This window comes from Parasteatoda tepidariorum, chromosome 2 (assembly GCF_043381705.1).
Source record: "Parasteatoda tepidariorum isolate YZ-2023 chromosome 2, CAS_Ptep_4.0, whole genome shotgun sequence".
NCBI classification, from domain to species: domain Eukaryota; kingdom Metazoa; phylum Arthropoda; class Arachnida; order Araneae; family Theridiidae; genus Parasteatoda; species Parasteatoda tepidariorum.
The window spans coordinates 17,469,932-17,486,477 of record NC_092205.1 but is presented as its reverse complement, the minus strand read 5'-3'; the positions used below and the strand labels follow the sequence as shown (position 1 = coordinate 17,486,477).

The 16,546-nt window shown below is 27.8% G+C and overlaps 1 protein-coding gene across 1 annotated transcript in view; it reads left to right on the top strand.

Annotated features, from left to right (window-relative positions):
* The window catches only part of LOC107444508 (dynein axonemal heavy chain 8), a 109,506-nt gene that overhangs the window by 10,846 nt on the left and 82,114 nt on the right, over positions 1–16,546 (top strand). Inside the window, exons 9-19 of the mRNA XM_043048821.2 lie at positions 184–319; positions 3,962–4,042; positions 4,989–5,105; positions 5,391–5,507; positions 8,313–8,481; positions 10,207–10,357; positions 11,108–11,201; positions 11,287–11,404; positions 12,798–13,000; positions 13,830–13,956; positions 15,180–15,415. Of these exons, the coding sequence (XP_042904755.1) occupies positions 284–319; positions 3,962–4,042; positions 4,989–5,105; positions 5,391–5,507; positions 8,313–8,481; positions 10,207–10,357; positions 11,108–11,201; positions 11,287–11,404; positions 12,798–13,000; positions 13,830–13,956; positions 15,180–15,415 (1,449 nt within the window). The 5' untranslated portion in view covers positions 184–283. The remainder of the gene's footprint in view (positions 1–183; positions 320–3,961; positions 4,043–4,988; positions 5,106–5,390; positions 5,508–8,312; positions 8,482–10,206; positions 10,358–11,107; positions 11,202–11,286; positions 11,405–12,797; positions 13,001–13,829; positions 13,957–15,179; positions 15,416–16,546) is intronic.

Genomic DNA, 16,546 nt, shown 5'->3' with positions numbered 1-16,546 from the left:
TTAGATAGGTGCTAGAAATTTTTTTAAATATTATATTAGTTTTGTTTTTCAATGTTGTTTAATGGAATGCAAACTCTTACATTAAAAATGATATTATTTAAGCATTTATAAACATTATAAATCCCCAATATAGGAAAAATGCATTTACAGTTAATATTATTTGAATAAAAATTCTTTTCATAGGATCATATGGATCTCTTATCAAAAGAAGATAGCGGGAGAATTATTCGATCTTATGAAGTGTTAGCCGAAATATTAACAGAATATATGATTCTGCATCACAATGCTTATTGCCACAAAATTAAAGATATCAGTAAAGGTAATTTATGCTAGCTTTTAAGTAATACTATATATTTTTTCGTTTATCAGACTGTGTATTTTATGTATGTAGCAAAATATGACTTGTTTCAATTATTAACTTTTTTAGAAACCCTTATGTTTGCTGTGTGATCTTATTTAATCAGTAGTTAGTTAGGTAGAAATCATTAAGATATATGCTGCATATCTCAGATTGCATTCTATCTTCTTGTTGCTAAGACTGTGAGAAATCACATGTATTTATCGATAAATTCCTGAAGATAAGGGACATAAGTTTACTCCTAGTAGCAGTGGTTTTCCATAGAATATATTTCTCTGGAGACAATGCCACTTACAATATGTAAAAAAAAAATTCTATTATAAAAGATAAAAGTTTTTGAATTATTTCAATAAGTTTATCTTTGGTATTATATTTATAACTAACACGATTTATTTTAACTGAGACAGGTTACACAAAAATTAAGTTTAAGTTGCATAAATATATATAATCTCCTAATAAATTTAAAAGCAAAAGAATTCAAAATGAGTGTTATCCAAAAAGTCACGTCCAATGGTCCAAACTACATCATATGGTTGTCAAAGGTAGATAACCGTGGTAATCAACATCTTTCCATGTTTTTGGGTCGAAGTGCATTTTCCTTTACTGTTCTAAAAGCCCTTCTCAAACTTTTTCTTCAAAGGTCATCAGTTTATCCTTACATGATAATTTATTTTCCAATACTCATTGCCATTTAAAATTATTGGTCCGGCTAATATCTTAAACAGCTATAGGTATCTTTGCTTCACTGTTATAAAGTACAGTCAAACCCCGCTATAGTGAACCTTCAAGGGAGCGAAATTTCGGTTCACTATAACCGGGAGTTCACTATATCCGTTACGCAGGCAATTTCACTAATGGTTCCCAAACTCCTCCCTTTTATTACATTATATTCATATAAATGACTGAAAAATATTATGTAGTAGCAAAAAATGTGTTATTTTTCATCACTCTTCGTCTTGCGTACAAATAAAAATTAGTAATCTCTAGCTTATGAGCAATCCTCAACATCAGATATGGAAACACTTCCCAACTCTCACATAATTTTTCCTGAATTTCTGTTATTCCGCTTTTTAAGCCTGTCTAACCCTGCCATTCGAGCACATAAAAGTAGTTTCTATAGATGGTTTTAAAAATCGGTATATGTATTTTGAAGTAGAAATTTCAAAATTATTACGAAGAAAATGGGGGGAAATCAGTCGAAGACAGAAAAAAGTTCCTCACTTTTTTGGTTCACTATATCCACTGAAAATAACATACGTGTATAGCAAGGCACGGGACCGAGCATTTCGTTCACTATATCCGAGAGTTCACTGTAAGCCGTGTTCACTATAGCGGGGTTTGACTGTATTATGATTTAAATTTGTTGTGCAATACATAATAGCAGCTGTTAGCCAGATCAATTTGATTTTCAATTTCAATAGTTATATCAATCTTATTATTTACAAATCTAAATAATTATCTTCCCTGCCCCCTCAAAAACATTTATTATCAGTTGTACCAGATTTAGGTCTCTGATTGTAGCTGTCATGAGCTGATCATTATTAATACCATGGTGTTTTTTGTTGACATATTTTGGAAAACATATTGAAAGTGCTTTACTGACATTTGTAGGTTTTTAAAATCTGAATATTAGGTTAGGTGTAAGCATTGTATGAAACAATTACCAACTAAACTCATTAACAACTGGGTAGAACTCCACACCAGATCCTTTTCTTAATTACTTATTATCTTTCTACTTTAATATATTCAGAATTATAGAGAATTACATGTTAGATTTTTATTTTAATTATTTTTGTCATTTTGTGTGGAGAAGAACTGGAGATGCCACTACTTCTAATGAAAGAGACTGCTTCTGGAACTGAGTGGAAAGTTAACTTTACCAATAAATTATATTCCATGATTGATGATTCTCGATCAATGGCTGCTTTGAATTTAAATATACCGGATGAAGGAAAATTTTTAATAACGAACTATGATAAAATTATGAAAACTAAAGTCAGGTTGAAGGTATATTTTGCACTTTTATTTAATGCTTAAGTTTAAGCTGTTTTTAAATGTCTAATTTGTAACTAGCTATCAATTCAAACCTTTTAATAATTTGTCTAATAAGTAATGATTAACTCATTAATTACATGCAGATTTCTCACAATGTCAATGATTTTTGTTCTTTCTACTGAATAGTAGAACGCTCTTGAAATCAATAGTGAAGTCCAGGTTTTCTATCCAAACTCCTAATTTCTAGTACATTTTTTTGGAGTTTGTGAATAACGTGTAGAATTTTTTTTAATTGAAAAAGCCCTTTATTTATGCTTAAGCAAATCTATTTGATCTGTTTTTATATTTTAGACTGTTTTTCTTAAACTTTAATTTTTATTCTCTTATGTTTGAGCTACAATTGTTTTTAGTATAGTATAGAAAATAAAAAGACATTTCTAGCAAATTACTTTCCTTATTTTAAGGTACTTTTTTGAAGTTGTGAACAACCTCTCTTATTTTAGTAATTTGACAAACCTTTTTATTTCACGCATGAACAAACATAATTGTGCTATTTTTAAACAAGCAACGATTGTAAATTTGTTATGCATATAGATAGATTGAAGGTTATTTTACTGTTTGCTGAAATGTAAACAATGAATTGTTACATAATAGGATTTTTTATAAACTATGAAAAGTGAAAAATTATCTGAATTATGGTGGAAGACTATCAATTCAGCTCATTGACTAAGGAAATGACGTACAATTGTAAATTTAAGTAATTACAATTATGATTTTTTGTACTTTACAAACTTCTTAATTGAAGTATTTTTATGCTTAGACCTGTTAAACTCTTTTAGCAACAATACCAAACCTAACAATATTTAAAATATTTAGACAATATCTAAGCAATATCTTTTCCTAAGAATATTTAAAGTTAAATTTTTTTCTGACTTCTTCTTCAACCCTTCAAATTCATTTATTTGCTAAAACTGGAAATTCTGCTAGAAATGTAGAAAATTACCTATTTTTCAGATTAAAAGTAACAATAATTAAGCTTGTAAGAGGGCACTTTTATTTGAACTGTTAAAAAGCAAGAAGTCTCATTAGAATATAAGATAGTTTGGTTAGAGTGTGAGTGGTAATTACAAGCAGCTTTAAAAGATCTGTCTGGCGTTATTCTCACAATTGAACAAAATTAGATTAAAAAATGGATATGTTATTTTACAGTTGTATTTCAAGACTTGCTCTTATATGTATATAAATCTTAGGCTTATAAGTAGAGCATTTTGAATGCCCTACTTTGTACTATCTTAAAAAGTAACAAGTTTAAGCCCCTTTAATTAATAACCAATGTATAAAAAAATATTTTTATATACTTCATAGAACAATTACACCTCCAAATGTTCAGAAATGTTATTAAATGTATTACTTTGAAAATATGAAACGCTTTGTTTATAAAATAAAAATAAATTTTGCTTACTTTTTTCTTTGAAGTTTGTTAAATTATTTACTACGGACTAATTACAATATGTAAATAATAAATTATAAATTAAAAAATAATAGATTTCAGGAGTAAGTATAAAAAAAGTAAAATAAAATCCACTTTATTTTGCCTTATTTTTTTAGGAACTCATAAGAAATTTTGATGAAATGAAGAAAAAAATTCCAGATGTTTTCAGGCCTCTTATAAACTATAATATTAAACAGGTATTATGGATTGTTTTCTATTAGATCTTTTTACAAGAACAATTTGAGAGTGACATATAATTTTATTATCCAGCTCTAAAAAATTTAGAAAATCATTGTATTAGCTGAGATTTACTACCCCTTTTTAAAAAAGATTTTTTTTTTTAAGCTATAAACCATTTTCAATTGTTTTGTCATCAAAAAGTCTTCCATGAAAGCAAATTTCTCTCAATACTTCATCCAATAGTTCCCTTGTTTACTGGATTGGGTTCAAAATAGCAAGTTTATGGAGTTCAATATTGGTAGTCATAAATCGGGTTGGCTGTTCAACGACGGCTATAAAATAAAAATACATATAAATTATTGAAAGGTTTGTGTAAAGCATCACTTTATTCTAATTATCTTGCATTGAGCCTAATAAAGTAATGCTGAAGTTTTAGTTTTTAATTCTCTATCTCTTTTTCAAAACCTTTTGCTAAAAGTGGAGCAGATTGCATTCTTCTTAAAATTAGGAGGCTAACGATATAAAACTAAGTACAGGCGGCATCAGTAAGTTGAAATCTGTAATAAGACCATAGGATTACTTCTTTTGATTCACCTTTACAACTAAAACAACAACTTTAACAAACAACTTTAACAAACAACTTTAAACACTTTACAACTTTAACAACTTTAAACAAACTTTACAACTTAAAAAACTCATCGTTATTGTTCTGTTATTGCTTACAATATCATTTGGGCTATGTTTGTAAATCTGTTGAAAACATAAAAACTGAAGATGACACTTAAAACATTGCAGCTCTTTTACTTTTTTTATATCATGATATTAGTTTCCTTAAATCATTTTACTGTTTAGGAACTATTAAAATTTATAAATGTCACCTGGAATTGTTCATTATACTTTTAACAAATTGTTTCTTCATTTCAAAATTATTCAATAAGATGTTTTTTTATTTTATTATTTTAGGTTGAATCTGTGATGAAACCGGGTACAATATATCTTCAGTGGTTGTCAGCAAATACTGATGAATACATCATGAACATAAGGAAATGCATCCAAACACTCGAATATGTCATGTTCCGAGTATTAAATTCTTTAAATTTTTACTAACCTCAGCATGTAAAATTAGTAAAAATATATTTTACAGTCTCATCTAATTTTTTTTTTTTTTTTTTTGTGATAAGCCGTTTTTCAAACAGAAGAAAAGATGAAAAATAATACTAATCTTCTTTAGACGTTACATAACATTTTTACAGCTGCATGATGTGGTTGACCTGTTAATTCTGAGAGGAACTATTGTAAATTAATTTAATATTTGTAGAAATTATTGTAAATCTTTTTTTAATGTTTCCTCACCTGTTTTTGTAGCCAACTGATGCATTATCTCACCGAATTCGGTTGCGCCTCCAAGACGTTACAGAGATTTCCATTTTTCATTGTCCCTCTTCTCCTTGCCATCCTGAAGAATTCCTACCCTATATGGAGGTAAATATAAATCTCTTTATTCATTCGAAGAATATTTCCCTTGACAATAACCTAACTCATTATGGAGAGTTTACACAGCTAATTAATAACATTAAAATGGAATGTTTTTTTTATTAGCTGAAACATTTAAGATGTAATTTTTATTTTTATATTTACATTTAAAATATTTAATATAGATATTAAGATATTTTTTTATGCTTATTCAATTTCGATTTATTGATTGGACATTATTTGTGAATCTTTGTTAGATGTTTATTGTTGGTAATGTTGATTACTACTGATAAAATTGTTGAAAATAAAAATAATGTGTTACTCTTCAGTCATGGAATCGGAATTCTGAGTATTGGAATCCAAATTTTCAGTAATGAAATTCCAATGATGGCTATCAAATTCTAAGCAATTATAGTCTATGACTCTTAGAAACAGAATTTAAATTTTTAATGTTAGAATCTGAAATTGATCTATGAAAACTCATTAACGAGTCTAAACATATCTTATTTAAGGATAAGGCTTGAATAAATCAGGAATAATAATCGGACAGATTAGCTGTTTTCTTGCTACAGGGTCTTTGTATAATCATGTAAACTAATTCTGTAAACCAGTGAAAACATTTTTTCACCAATGTGAGTGAATTTATTTTTGATTCAAAAGCTACTTTGTTAAAAATTTATGATATTTTTAGCAATTGAAAGGAATATCTCTTAAAGCAAGTTTTGCTTGTGCAGTGAAAAATTTGGTTCCTGAGAGTCCGGGGGAATGAGGGAACAATATATGTTCGGAGGGTATTACATAAGGACTGCCCTTAATATATATTTTCAGAATTCTTGTTAACAACTTTGTAAAAAAAGCTATATATTTGAACTTAAGCAAATTAATATTTAATTGGAACAAAGCAAAAAAAAATTAAACTATGACCAATCACTATTGAGATTGGTAAAAGCATAGGGAAGAATAAAATAATTTTTTAAGAAAAAACAGTTTATTTTAATATAAAGTTTAAAAGCTGATCTTATGTAATATTCTTATGTACAGATAAACTAATTTTTGATGATTCTTTTTTCATTTCTTAGAGAGAAATGAAAAAAAGAATTTTTTTTAAAAAATTAATTTTTAGTGGATTAATTTATTTTTAGTGGACTGTATATGAAGAATGTTTTTTATGTAATACAATGTGTGTATAAATATCTAGATACAGTGATCTGTAAATCCTGGTTGTAACAGCACCTCTCTTAGCTCCTTCTATATTGACTTGACAACTTTTTGTGGCTAGCCTTCTTCTACCATTCTGCTCTCTCCCTCGCCAGGGTTTACCAGTTTTTCATTTTAAATTCTTCAAAATCTTCATTAATACAGTCAACCCATAATAGTCTAGGCCTGCCTCTTTGTGTTGTTATTGGTTTGAAATTAAAGACTCTGGATGTTAAGGAGAATAGCTCCATTCGGCAGATGTATCCAGCAAATTTGATGTGTTTATTTCCATACAATGGACAATATCTGCCGTTCTACACAGCCAGTACCACTTATATCTTTGCTTCCTTATACTATAAAATATCTCTCTAATCTGACTGAATCACCCACACTCTTTGACCAGATTTGCAAGTGGCCATCTTAAATGCCTTACATTTGAGGGAGGTAGAGAGATATTCCCTACTTGCAAAAAATGCTGTGTTCAAGCATCTTCGCCAGAATATATTCCGGTTTGCCTTGGACTTTCTAAGGTGAAGCTTATCTCGGATCCCCTTTTCGTTGCGGATTTTCTTGCTGTCAGCGACCTTCTGGAGCTTATCTGACATGTGTCTGGTTAAGAGGATAAGCAACAGCAGCATAAAATATCTCGTCATTAAATTACATGGACGTCAATAAGTTACATTAATTTACAAATTGTTTTTTTACCCATTCATTCATTTATTTATTAAATTTTATAAGTTCGGTAATCTGAGTTTTTAAAAGTTCAAGGTAGACCTGGTCCCCTTTACTTCGAATTATAGAGACTCTACTGCAGATGTTTGTTGTGTCACTCATTAAAAACTTGATTTCTAAAAATTTTTTAAAATTTTGTGCATGATTGTGACCTGTGTAATTGTTTAAAAATATAAATATTTAAAGTTCAGTCATACATGCTAACCTTGCATATTTTCTATATATTAGCAGCAGGAGAAAAAAGTTTTTTTTAAAAAAAAAATTGCTGGTTGTTTACTAGTGAGACTATGTTTTCTTGAGGGAAAACATTTTAAAACCATATTTATTAAGAACAAAGTGTAATTAAAAACAAATTGATTGAGTTTTTGATGAAATTCCTATTAGGAACGTTTATTTATGAAAATGCTATTTTTGTTAACATTAAGCAGCAGTTTACTGACCCATTCACTTAGTACAATGTATCATTTCATTCAGATAAATTTGTTTTTCTTCCATTGTTTTAGGTTTAAATAAAAGAAATAATAGTTCGTAGAAAAATATTTTCGAAATAATATTTTAAAATACACTAGCTGAGGTTCTTGCTATTCTGAGGATAAGTTTTGCCAGTCTATGTGATGTCAATAACTAACTAGTACTTCATTTTTAAATAAAAGAAAATATTAATTTAATTCATATCAAGATATTTTATACTCCCATTAATAATTAAGTATTAAAAATAAGAATATATGTTTTTCTTTATTTTCTTAAAATTATGTTGGTTGCAATAACTATCTAAGAATTTGAACTATATTCTATGATAATTTATAATTTGAGACATGTAACTTACTTAATACTCTAATTCATAATAAAACCATATATTAACGTAATTCATGCATAAATTATTAGGAAACCAGCAAGAAATATGTCAAAATACTATATCATGAATATCAGAAATTTGATAAAATTGTTGAAGAAGTGGTAAAGCACCTCTCTGATGAAGCGAAAATTGCCCATGAAGAGTCATTGAATATTGATTTGTTAGGTGGCTCTGGTATGTCAACTCATGAAGAAAAAAGTAATATTTTAATATTTAACTTCATATGTTGCTTACAGATAGGATGTTCTAAAACAAACACTATAACTATATGACAATTATGATTTTCTGTTGGTTTAACATTTTTATAGTTAGATGTGCGATCTTTTCCAGTTGTGTACTTTTGGGATGTGTAAAAATATTTTTGTTACAATTTCAAAATTCTGTAGAGTTTGAATTATGTGAATGTCGCTTGTTTGTTTAAATGACGTAAATTGGCGTGATATGCAGCATCTTTAACTAAAGGTTCATAAAGCTTATCTGTATTAATAATATGCACAGTGATTTGAAATCATTAACCTTTCTCAATGATAGTTAATATTCAAACTATTGAAGTCATGTGATTAATTGAATGTAATTTTCGTTATAATTCCTACGAGTACAGCGAAAACTATTTAAAATATCTTGTAGTAGAGGCTGATTTTCGCTTAGAGTTAAATCTTCTAATTTAACATAATCTTCCAATTCTTCCTCAGTGAATTATGAAAGAGCATTATTATCCTGTTCTTCGTGTAGAGCAGTAAATAATTCCGACCTTAAATTATCAGGCATATTTTTGACCTTAAAAGTTTTTTCTAGGGATTGGAAAAATTTAAATTTTCAGCTTTGGTGGGAACAGGTAATGTTAATGTTTTCACACTATGTATTAAACTTTCTAAATCTTGGTGCACAATTGGATCTAGTCATGCATTAAGCTGAGCTGACTCTAAATTTAGACTCAGATTGTTTGAGTTATAATTCTTTTTCTAGTAATTTTTAATTTCTCTAATTCTAACTCTAGTTTTTGTTTTGATTCTTACTTCTCTGCCAGTATCCTTTCATTAGTAATATAGTCTAGCATTTCTAATACAAACTTAGCATCATTTTTATATGCATCAGAATTTTCTATCAGAAATTTCTAATATTAAAGTTTTATCACAGTTGCACTTTCCGAAGATCAAATTAGTTCAGTAGCAAGTTTTAAAAAATCTTCCTTTTTTGCTTTACATTTTTAAAATAAAATGTCCTATCTTATTTGCAGAGAGTTATCCAATATTGTTAATCCAATATTATTCACACTTAGTTTCTATCCAGATGTTTGTTGGCTGCCCTTCACAGCAAAACCGCAGTGAAATTCAAAATAATTCACTTAAAAAAAAAACATTCCCTTGATTGTTAAAAATATTTTTCTCTATATCTACTGCTCCTACATGAGAATAGAATTGAAATCAATTGTCACTGTTCATATTTGATCCGTATTCCCTTCACGGGATTACAAAGTTCGGATTAATCAATATCCCGGCTGAGCCCTCGTAATTTGTTGTGATTTATAGGGCGAGGGAGGAAGAAATGATAATAATTAACTTAACAATTAAGCTCAACAAATTTAATAAAGAAAAAAAAATATAACAGTGACATCAATAGCAGAAAACTGCCTACACTCAGGGTTGCAGGGCAAAGAATGAATTAAAATAGTTTTAAAGAAATAATAAGTAAATGAAATATATATTTTGGGACTTTTCCCTTCCAGACTCTTAGGCGCCGTTCAATGAGGAGGTAGGTGGTTGTTCAAGGATGATAGTCAATCACAACTCCCTCCTTATATATGTTTTATATGTGTTTACTAATAATATTGCATAACGTTAATAGTCCCTACTTTATTTGCAGCTGAATTTTATGATATAGATTTTCATTCTATAACATTTATAAACCTTATTTTACTTTCAGCTAAATCTAATGAAATAGATTTAGAGTGTCAAGCTATAAATATGGAAAGTTTTAAACTTATGGAATATTTTGATGTGCTTTTGGCTAAAGCATTTGGAAAATGTCTAAATCAGTCACTAGACCACCTTGCTTCCGTATTTCGATATTCTGGGTAAAAAGATGTTTCTTTCTTTCTTTCTTTTTTTGTTTGTGAACAACACAATTTTGTGTGAATAAAAATTAAATAAAAATATTTTTTTGGGATTTCCTAGCCATGATTTTTGAAAAAAAAAAAAAAAAAAAAGTTTAAATTGANTTTTTTTTGAAAAAAAAAAAAAAAACATGTTCAAAATTTTTCTTATATTATGATGTTGATGTATAAAAATGATGTCTTCTGATGATATGATATGATTCTGATGATATTATGATGTTGATATATAAAAATGATGTTGATGTCTTCTTTTTTCTCATATTATGATGTTGATGTATAAAAATTTATAAAAAATGTCCTGAATTTTTACTTTGCTCTTTAGTTTTACATTTTTAAAAGTTCTAATAGATTATAAAATTTTAAAAAAATATTTAATAAATATTTCATATATATATATTTTTTAAAAGCGTTAATTTGTTATTCATCACATACTTATGTAGTTGTGCTATTTTTATTTTATAAGCACAGCAATAAATACTGTCTGATAAGTTTTAAAACTATGAAAATCAATAAAAAATTAAACTCTCCTATTAAAATACTTTTCTATTTTTTAAATCAATGATTTATTTTGTAAAAAAAAATCAGTTTATTTAATTTAGGACTTAAATCTAGCTGATTTATGAATTATGATTTATTAAGAAATCTAGCAAATATCTCCCATCATAATTCAGTTAACTGTGATGTACTTAAAATTTTTTCTCTTTATTTTAGAAAATTTGATCTAGTTATAAAAGAAAAAGAAGACAGTGAAATTGATGTTAGTGTTTTGTTCTTCTCAAATTTAGTTATTCAAGATGAAGAAGTCGTAAGCTATATTTTACTTATTTACTTACTCTGCCAATATTTAGTTCTTCAAGAATAAAAAGAAAATTCTTTTTACCTTGTTTTAGACAATGGATCCAAGTATGAATATAATCCAAGAAGCTCTCAGTAATGGCCTTGCAACAATTCTTAAAATTGTAGAAACTGTTGCCGATGAAAGAGAAAAAAACATCTCACTTCATACTGGTAATTTTTTTCCAAAATAAAGATACACTGTATAATCTTAATTATTTAGTTCATCTTGTTTATTTAAGAGGACAACGTTGTATTGTATGTATGTATTTTAATAGTCGTGTCAAAAGTCTCTTATCCTAAGCACAACTGAGAACCAACATAATATATCCTCAATTAATTTCCATTAGTTTTTTAATGTAGTTTCTGCAACTACAATTTATTTATGCTGTCCTTGTGAAATGCTATTATTAAATATTGGGATCTCAAAACAGTTCTTTTTATATGAGAGTCATTCAAATTTATAATGCTGAGTATAATGATTTCCCCTATACAAAGATTGTGAGAAACATTTAAAAATAAAGATTATAGATTTCCAGTTAATCTTAGTAATAAAAAAAACCAATTGAAAAACTAACTTTTTGGGTAAATTAATGAAACTTCAAAAGTAATGTTCATTTTATTTATATAGATAACCTAATTTTGATATTACGAGTTGAAAACGAGACTCTGAAGAAATCGTGATTTAGAAAATTCAACATATCGAAAAATGTACAACGATTAGCTAAACAACATACTATACAACGATTCAGCTAAGTACAGTATACTCTTGATATCTCAAAGTTGAAAGGACTCTAAAAACATTTTGAGATAGCCAGTTATTGAGATGACGCGTTTAGAATTAAATATGCTCTAAAAAGTTAAAAAAAAAAATCTTAAATACTATTCTAAAATGTAGAGTCATGAAACATCAGAATAAATACTAATAAAGGTATTTCCATAATACTTGACAATAAGTTTAAATGCAGCAATGAAAATGTTATTTTTAACGCAACACAAAAGTAAATATGCATTAAATATTAAAGAATTCATTTACACTAAACTTACATTGATAGAGTTTATTTAAAAGAAAAACCTCTATCATCGTGGTCATTGTTTTCAAAATTGCTCATTAATAAATTTTTCTGTTCAAAAAATAGTTGCCAAGTCATCGCTTTCCATGTTCTCTGAGGATTACATGAAATGTTTTAATATGTGAGCAACATTTTTTCTTGGGGCGTAGTAATGTAGAGTGTTGGTACGAGGTGATTTTTCCGAAAAAATTCATTTTTTACTTCGAAAAGTATTTAACAAAATAGTGTTTTGACTAGAAACTCTTCAACATAGGAATTGAAATTAATATTAGGTGGATATTTAAGGCTAAGGGGGAAAGTATTTTTTGACGTAAGCTTTTCGAGATATCGAAAAGCTTATCAAGTTATCCACTCTGTAGCCCTTGCTGTCATTGTGAGCCTATGTTTTTCATAGACTGATAGTTTATAACAATTTCAGCTATTTTAATCCTTAAAGTGAAAGTTTAATACCATTTATTTTAGAATGTTGTTTAAGTTTAAATATATTGTTTTAGAGAACCAAAATCTGAAACCTGTTGGGTCAACTGAAACAAAAATGACATTTCATCAGAGAGTTCTGGAAGCTTCTGATTCTGGAAAGTTGGTGACATACCTGGAGACTGCTGCCAAAAGTGTGCAGCCGGAAATAACCAAAGTTTACAACCTTTTCTCTGAATATAAGAGTATTCTGATCAAAGATAAGGAAAATCAGATTAAAGTATGTTGTTTTCTTACACTTTCTGTATATCAAATAGATCAGTGTTTATTTATTACATCACTGTTTAAAGCCTCAAGCTATTATTACTTTCCTGTAACATTTTGAAGCACTATCCCTTTATTTGAATACTCAATAATGCTTTAAACAAATGCTTTATCATTCTTTATGAACCCAAATTGAAAAACCTATGATTAATTTATTCCTTCCTATTAAATGGCTTAAAAACCATTTGGCCAATTGTAGGCCAAGTGGTTAAGGAGTTTTCAGGACCAAGGTCATAATGGTAGTATTGTACTCAGCATTTGACACTCACGGTCCTTCTAGGAAAGCTGTTACCTATTAATGAAGGCAGGCTAGCTTTAAGCCACCAGCGAGGATCGAACCTCAATTCTTCACAATGATAGATTAACTGTCCTAAATTTCTCAAAATTTTTTTTTAAAAAATGGTCTGAAATAGCCCTGGTTTATAGTACAAAAGAAACTTTCAATCATCTTACCAAATAGCTATTAAAACTGTCTAAGATTTAAAAAGTAAATTTAATTGAAAGCAAATTTAAAAAATGAAACTAAAAATTAAAATTGAAACTATGTATTGCAGATCTAAAGTATCATATTTAATGCTGATTATAGTTAAGTTATTTATTATTCCTTTGTAAATATGGTTAAATTATTGATTTTCACTTTTTTTATTTTGTTTTAGGAATTTATGGATACAAAGCCAAATCAGTATTTTTTGAAGCGTAAGCTTNATTATAGTTAAAAGTTATTTATTATTCCTTTGTAAATATGGTTAAATTATTGATTTTCACTTTTTTTTATTTTGTTTTAGGAATTTATGGATACAAAGCCAAATCAGTATTTTTTGAAGCGTAAGCTTCAAGTTTTTAAAGACTTAGAAAAAACTGTTGATTTGTTACCATATTCATATATAGTTGCTGGTATTGAACTCCGTACTGGTATGCTTTATTGATATAATATCTAAATTAATTTTTTTAATAAATAAATCAAAATTGTCAGTATTCTATAACTCTTTTACAATTGTTATTTTTGATTTTTTAAAAATCTGTTGTGCAAAGCTGTTTATCTGCACAATTTATATATTTAAAATATCATTTTTCAGATTTTGTAGGATTTAAAAAAATTCAGTGTCATTTAAAAATTTTTTAACTTTCAGATCTTGAATTATAAAAATGTGTATAGTTCTAAAACTGTGTGCCAAGAATTGTAGAGAATTGACTAAGAAAAATTACTGTTATTTTAATAAATGTTATTTTATGTTATTACATGTATGCTGTATTAATTTTAGAAAAAGCAACTAGACAGGAATTTATAATCAAAGGCTATATGAATTTTGCTTTTTTGTAGTAATAGATTGATTAATGGTAATTGAAATAAACGAAACAGTAATTTAATGAATTAAGCCTATATATCTGCAAAATTTATTTATAATTAAAACAAAATTCATATTTCTACCTTATTGCGACAGAATTTCCTGCCAGCCTGGTGTCCCAACAGTCTGGGTGCATGTCTGCATCGCTGATGGTCGCGAGCCTAAATCCCGTTCTAGAGATGGGTGAGTCTCCCTCCGTTGTGTGATGTGTGAATGTGACCCATCTAAGAAACGAATATCTATTTCGATGTGACCTAGGTTATGTTGCTCGTCTCTGTGACTGAGGTTCACATGTATTGTTAAATGAGCAACACTTACAGCAATCTTTCTTGGGGGAAAAAGTAATGGTTTAGTACCAACCATTAGAAGAAGAAAAAAACACAGCGAAATTCTGTTAACCCAAATCCTGTTAAATGTATAACTTGGATTATCTCTGCAATAGTTAAAAAAAAGATACCTCTGTAAGACTTTTTATATGAGAAATCAAAAACTTCCTTAACAACTATTTTTTTTTTGAAAGAGACACCATCTGCAGTGAAGATATTGATTTTAACAATGCAAATAAAATAAATTTAAAAAAAACTTGTTGGTGACATAGATTAATAATATTGGGGGACATAGATAATTATTGAGAATTTGATCATTAATTCAGTTTTCAAATGAAAATGTGTTGTATATCATTTAGTTTAAAATCAGGCATAATCTTTTGCAATTATTCAATATATATATCATTACTTTTAATATTGTTTACATCTTTTCTATAATTAATTATATATTTTTTTGATTTAGTTGAATTGACTAAACCTTTGTTGCGTGAAATTAGAAAATGGTTCTCTTTGTACAGTAATGCCATAAACCAAAAGTATTTAAAAACCATGACTGAGTTATATGATTCTATTGATGACAAGAACAAAAAACTAGACATCCCTGTTGAAGACTTGGAAGATGTTCAAAGAGCGATGGTGTGTTTTGAATATTTTCAAGAAAATTATATTGAAATTGAATGGGAGTTTGAACCTATTCAGGTATGATGTTAGTATTAAATTTCCCATGAAATTAAAATGAATGTTATCACTTTAATATTTTATTTTGTTATGCGAGTTGAAACTTTTAACAAAACTTTGTAAATATTTTTTGAAGTTTATTTACAGTGTTGGTTTCATTCAGTATCTTTTTTAAGTGAAAAAAAAATCAGTTGCCACTATTTTGGGTCTTTATCATGAAATGTTTTATTTGAGTTGACAGAAACATTACTTTGTAGCTGAAGATGTACCAAATATAGAATTAGCTTGAATACTAATTGTTAAAATTTGGTCAACCAATATTTTGCTTTTTAATTCTTAGTTTTCTATACAAAATCCTTCTTTCTACTTTTAATGGTAATAATTCAATAAATTTCAAGTTATCTGGAATCTTTAAGGGAAAATACTATATCAAGTAAAATACCATGTTAAAAAATTATTTAAATAAACCTAAAATTCATTAATTTTATGTGGTAAAATATGAGAACCTGAGGCAAATATATGTAAATATATAGTAGATTTTTTTAACACATAGTAGATAAATATTTTGTATTTATTAGAATAAAACTTTTTGCAGGAGAAACAAATTTTATAATAACTTATTTATTTGTTATAAAAATTTATTAATAACAGGGATGAGATTTTTCCGCTTTTTAGCGGATTTCCGCTTTTTCCACCTTTATCTCTTGAATTTCAGTTTTTTTTTAATCAAAAATTCAGATATTTCTAAAAATTTCACTTTTTTGTATAAGTATTCAGCTTTTTCAGAAAATGCACCGATTTTCAAAAAGAAACAGAAAATTCAAACTACATAGCTACCAATCCTTTCTCATTTTTACTCATTATAGCTATTTTCTCCCCTTTTACTCACAGCAGATAAGATTTTCCGAATTTTGTATCCGCCCTCCAGATAGATCCGATTTTTGAAGTTCAAACGACGCTGCTTCTGACAAGCCTTTTGGAGGTCCTAAGCCTAGAATCTGCTAATATCTCGATTCTTATTCACACGATTTTAATATCAAACATAGCTTTTCATATTTGCGTGTTGCGATTCTTATTCACGCGATTTGAATATTGTACGTTGCGATTCTTATTTACGAGATTTAAAAATCCGATATTGTGATTCGTATTTAC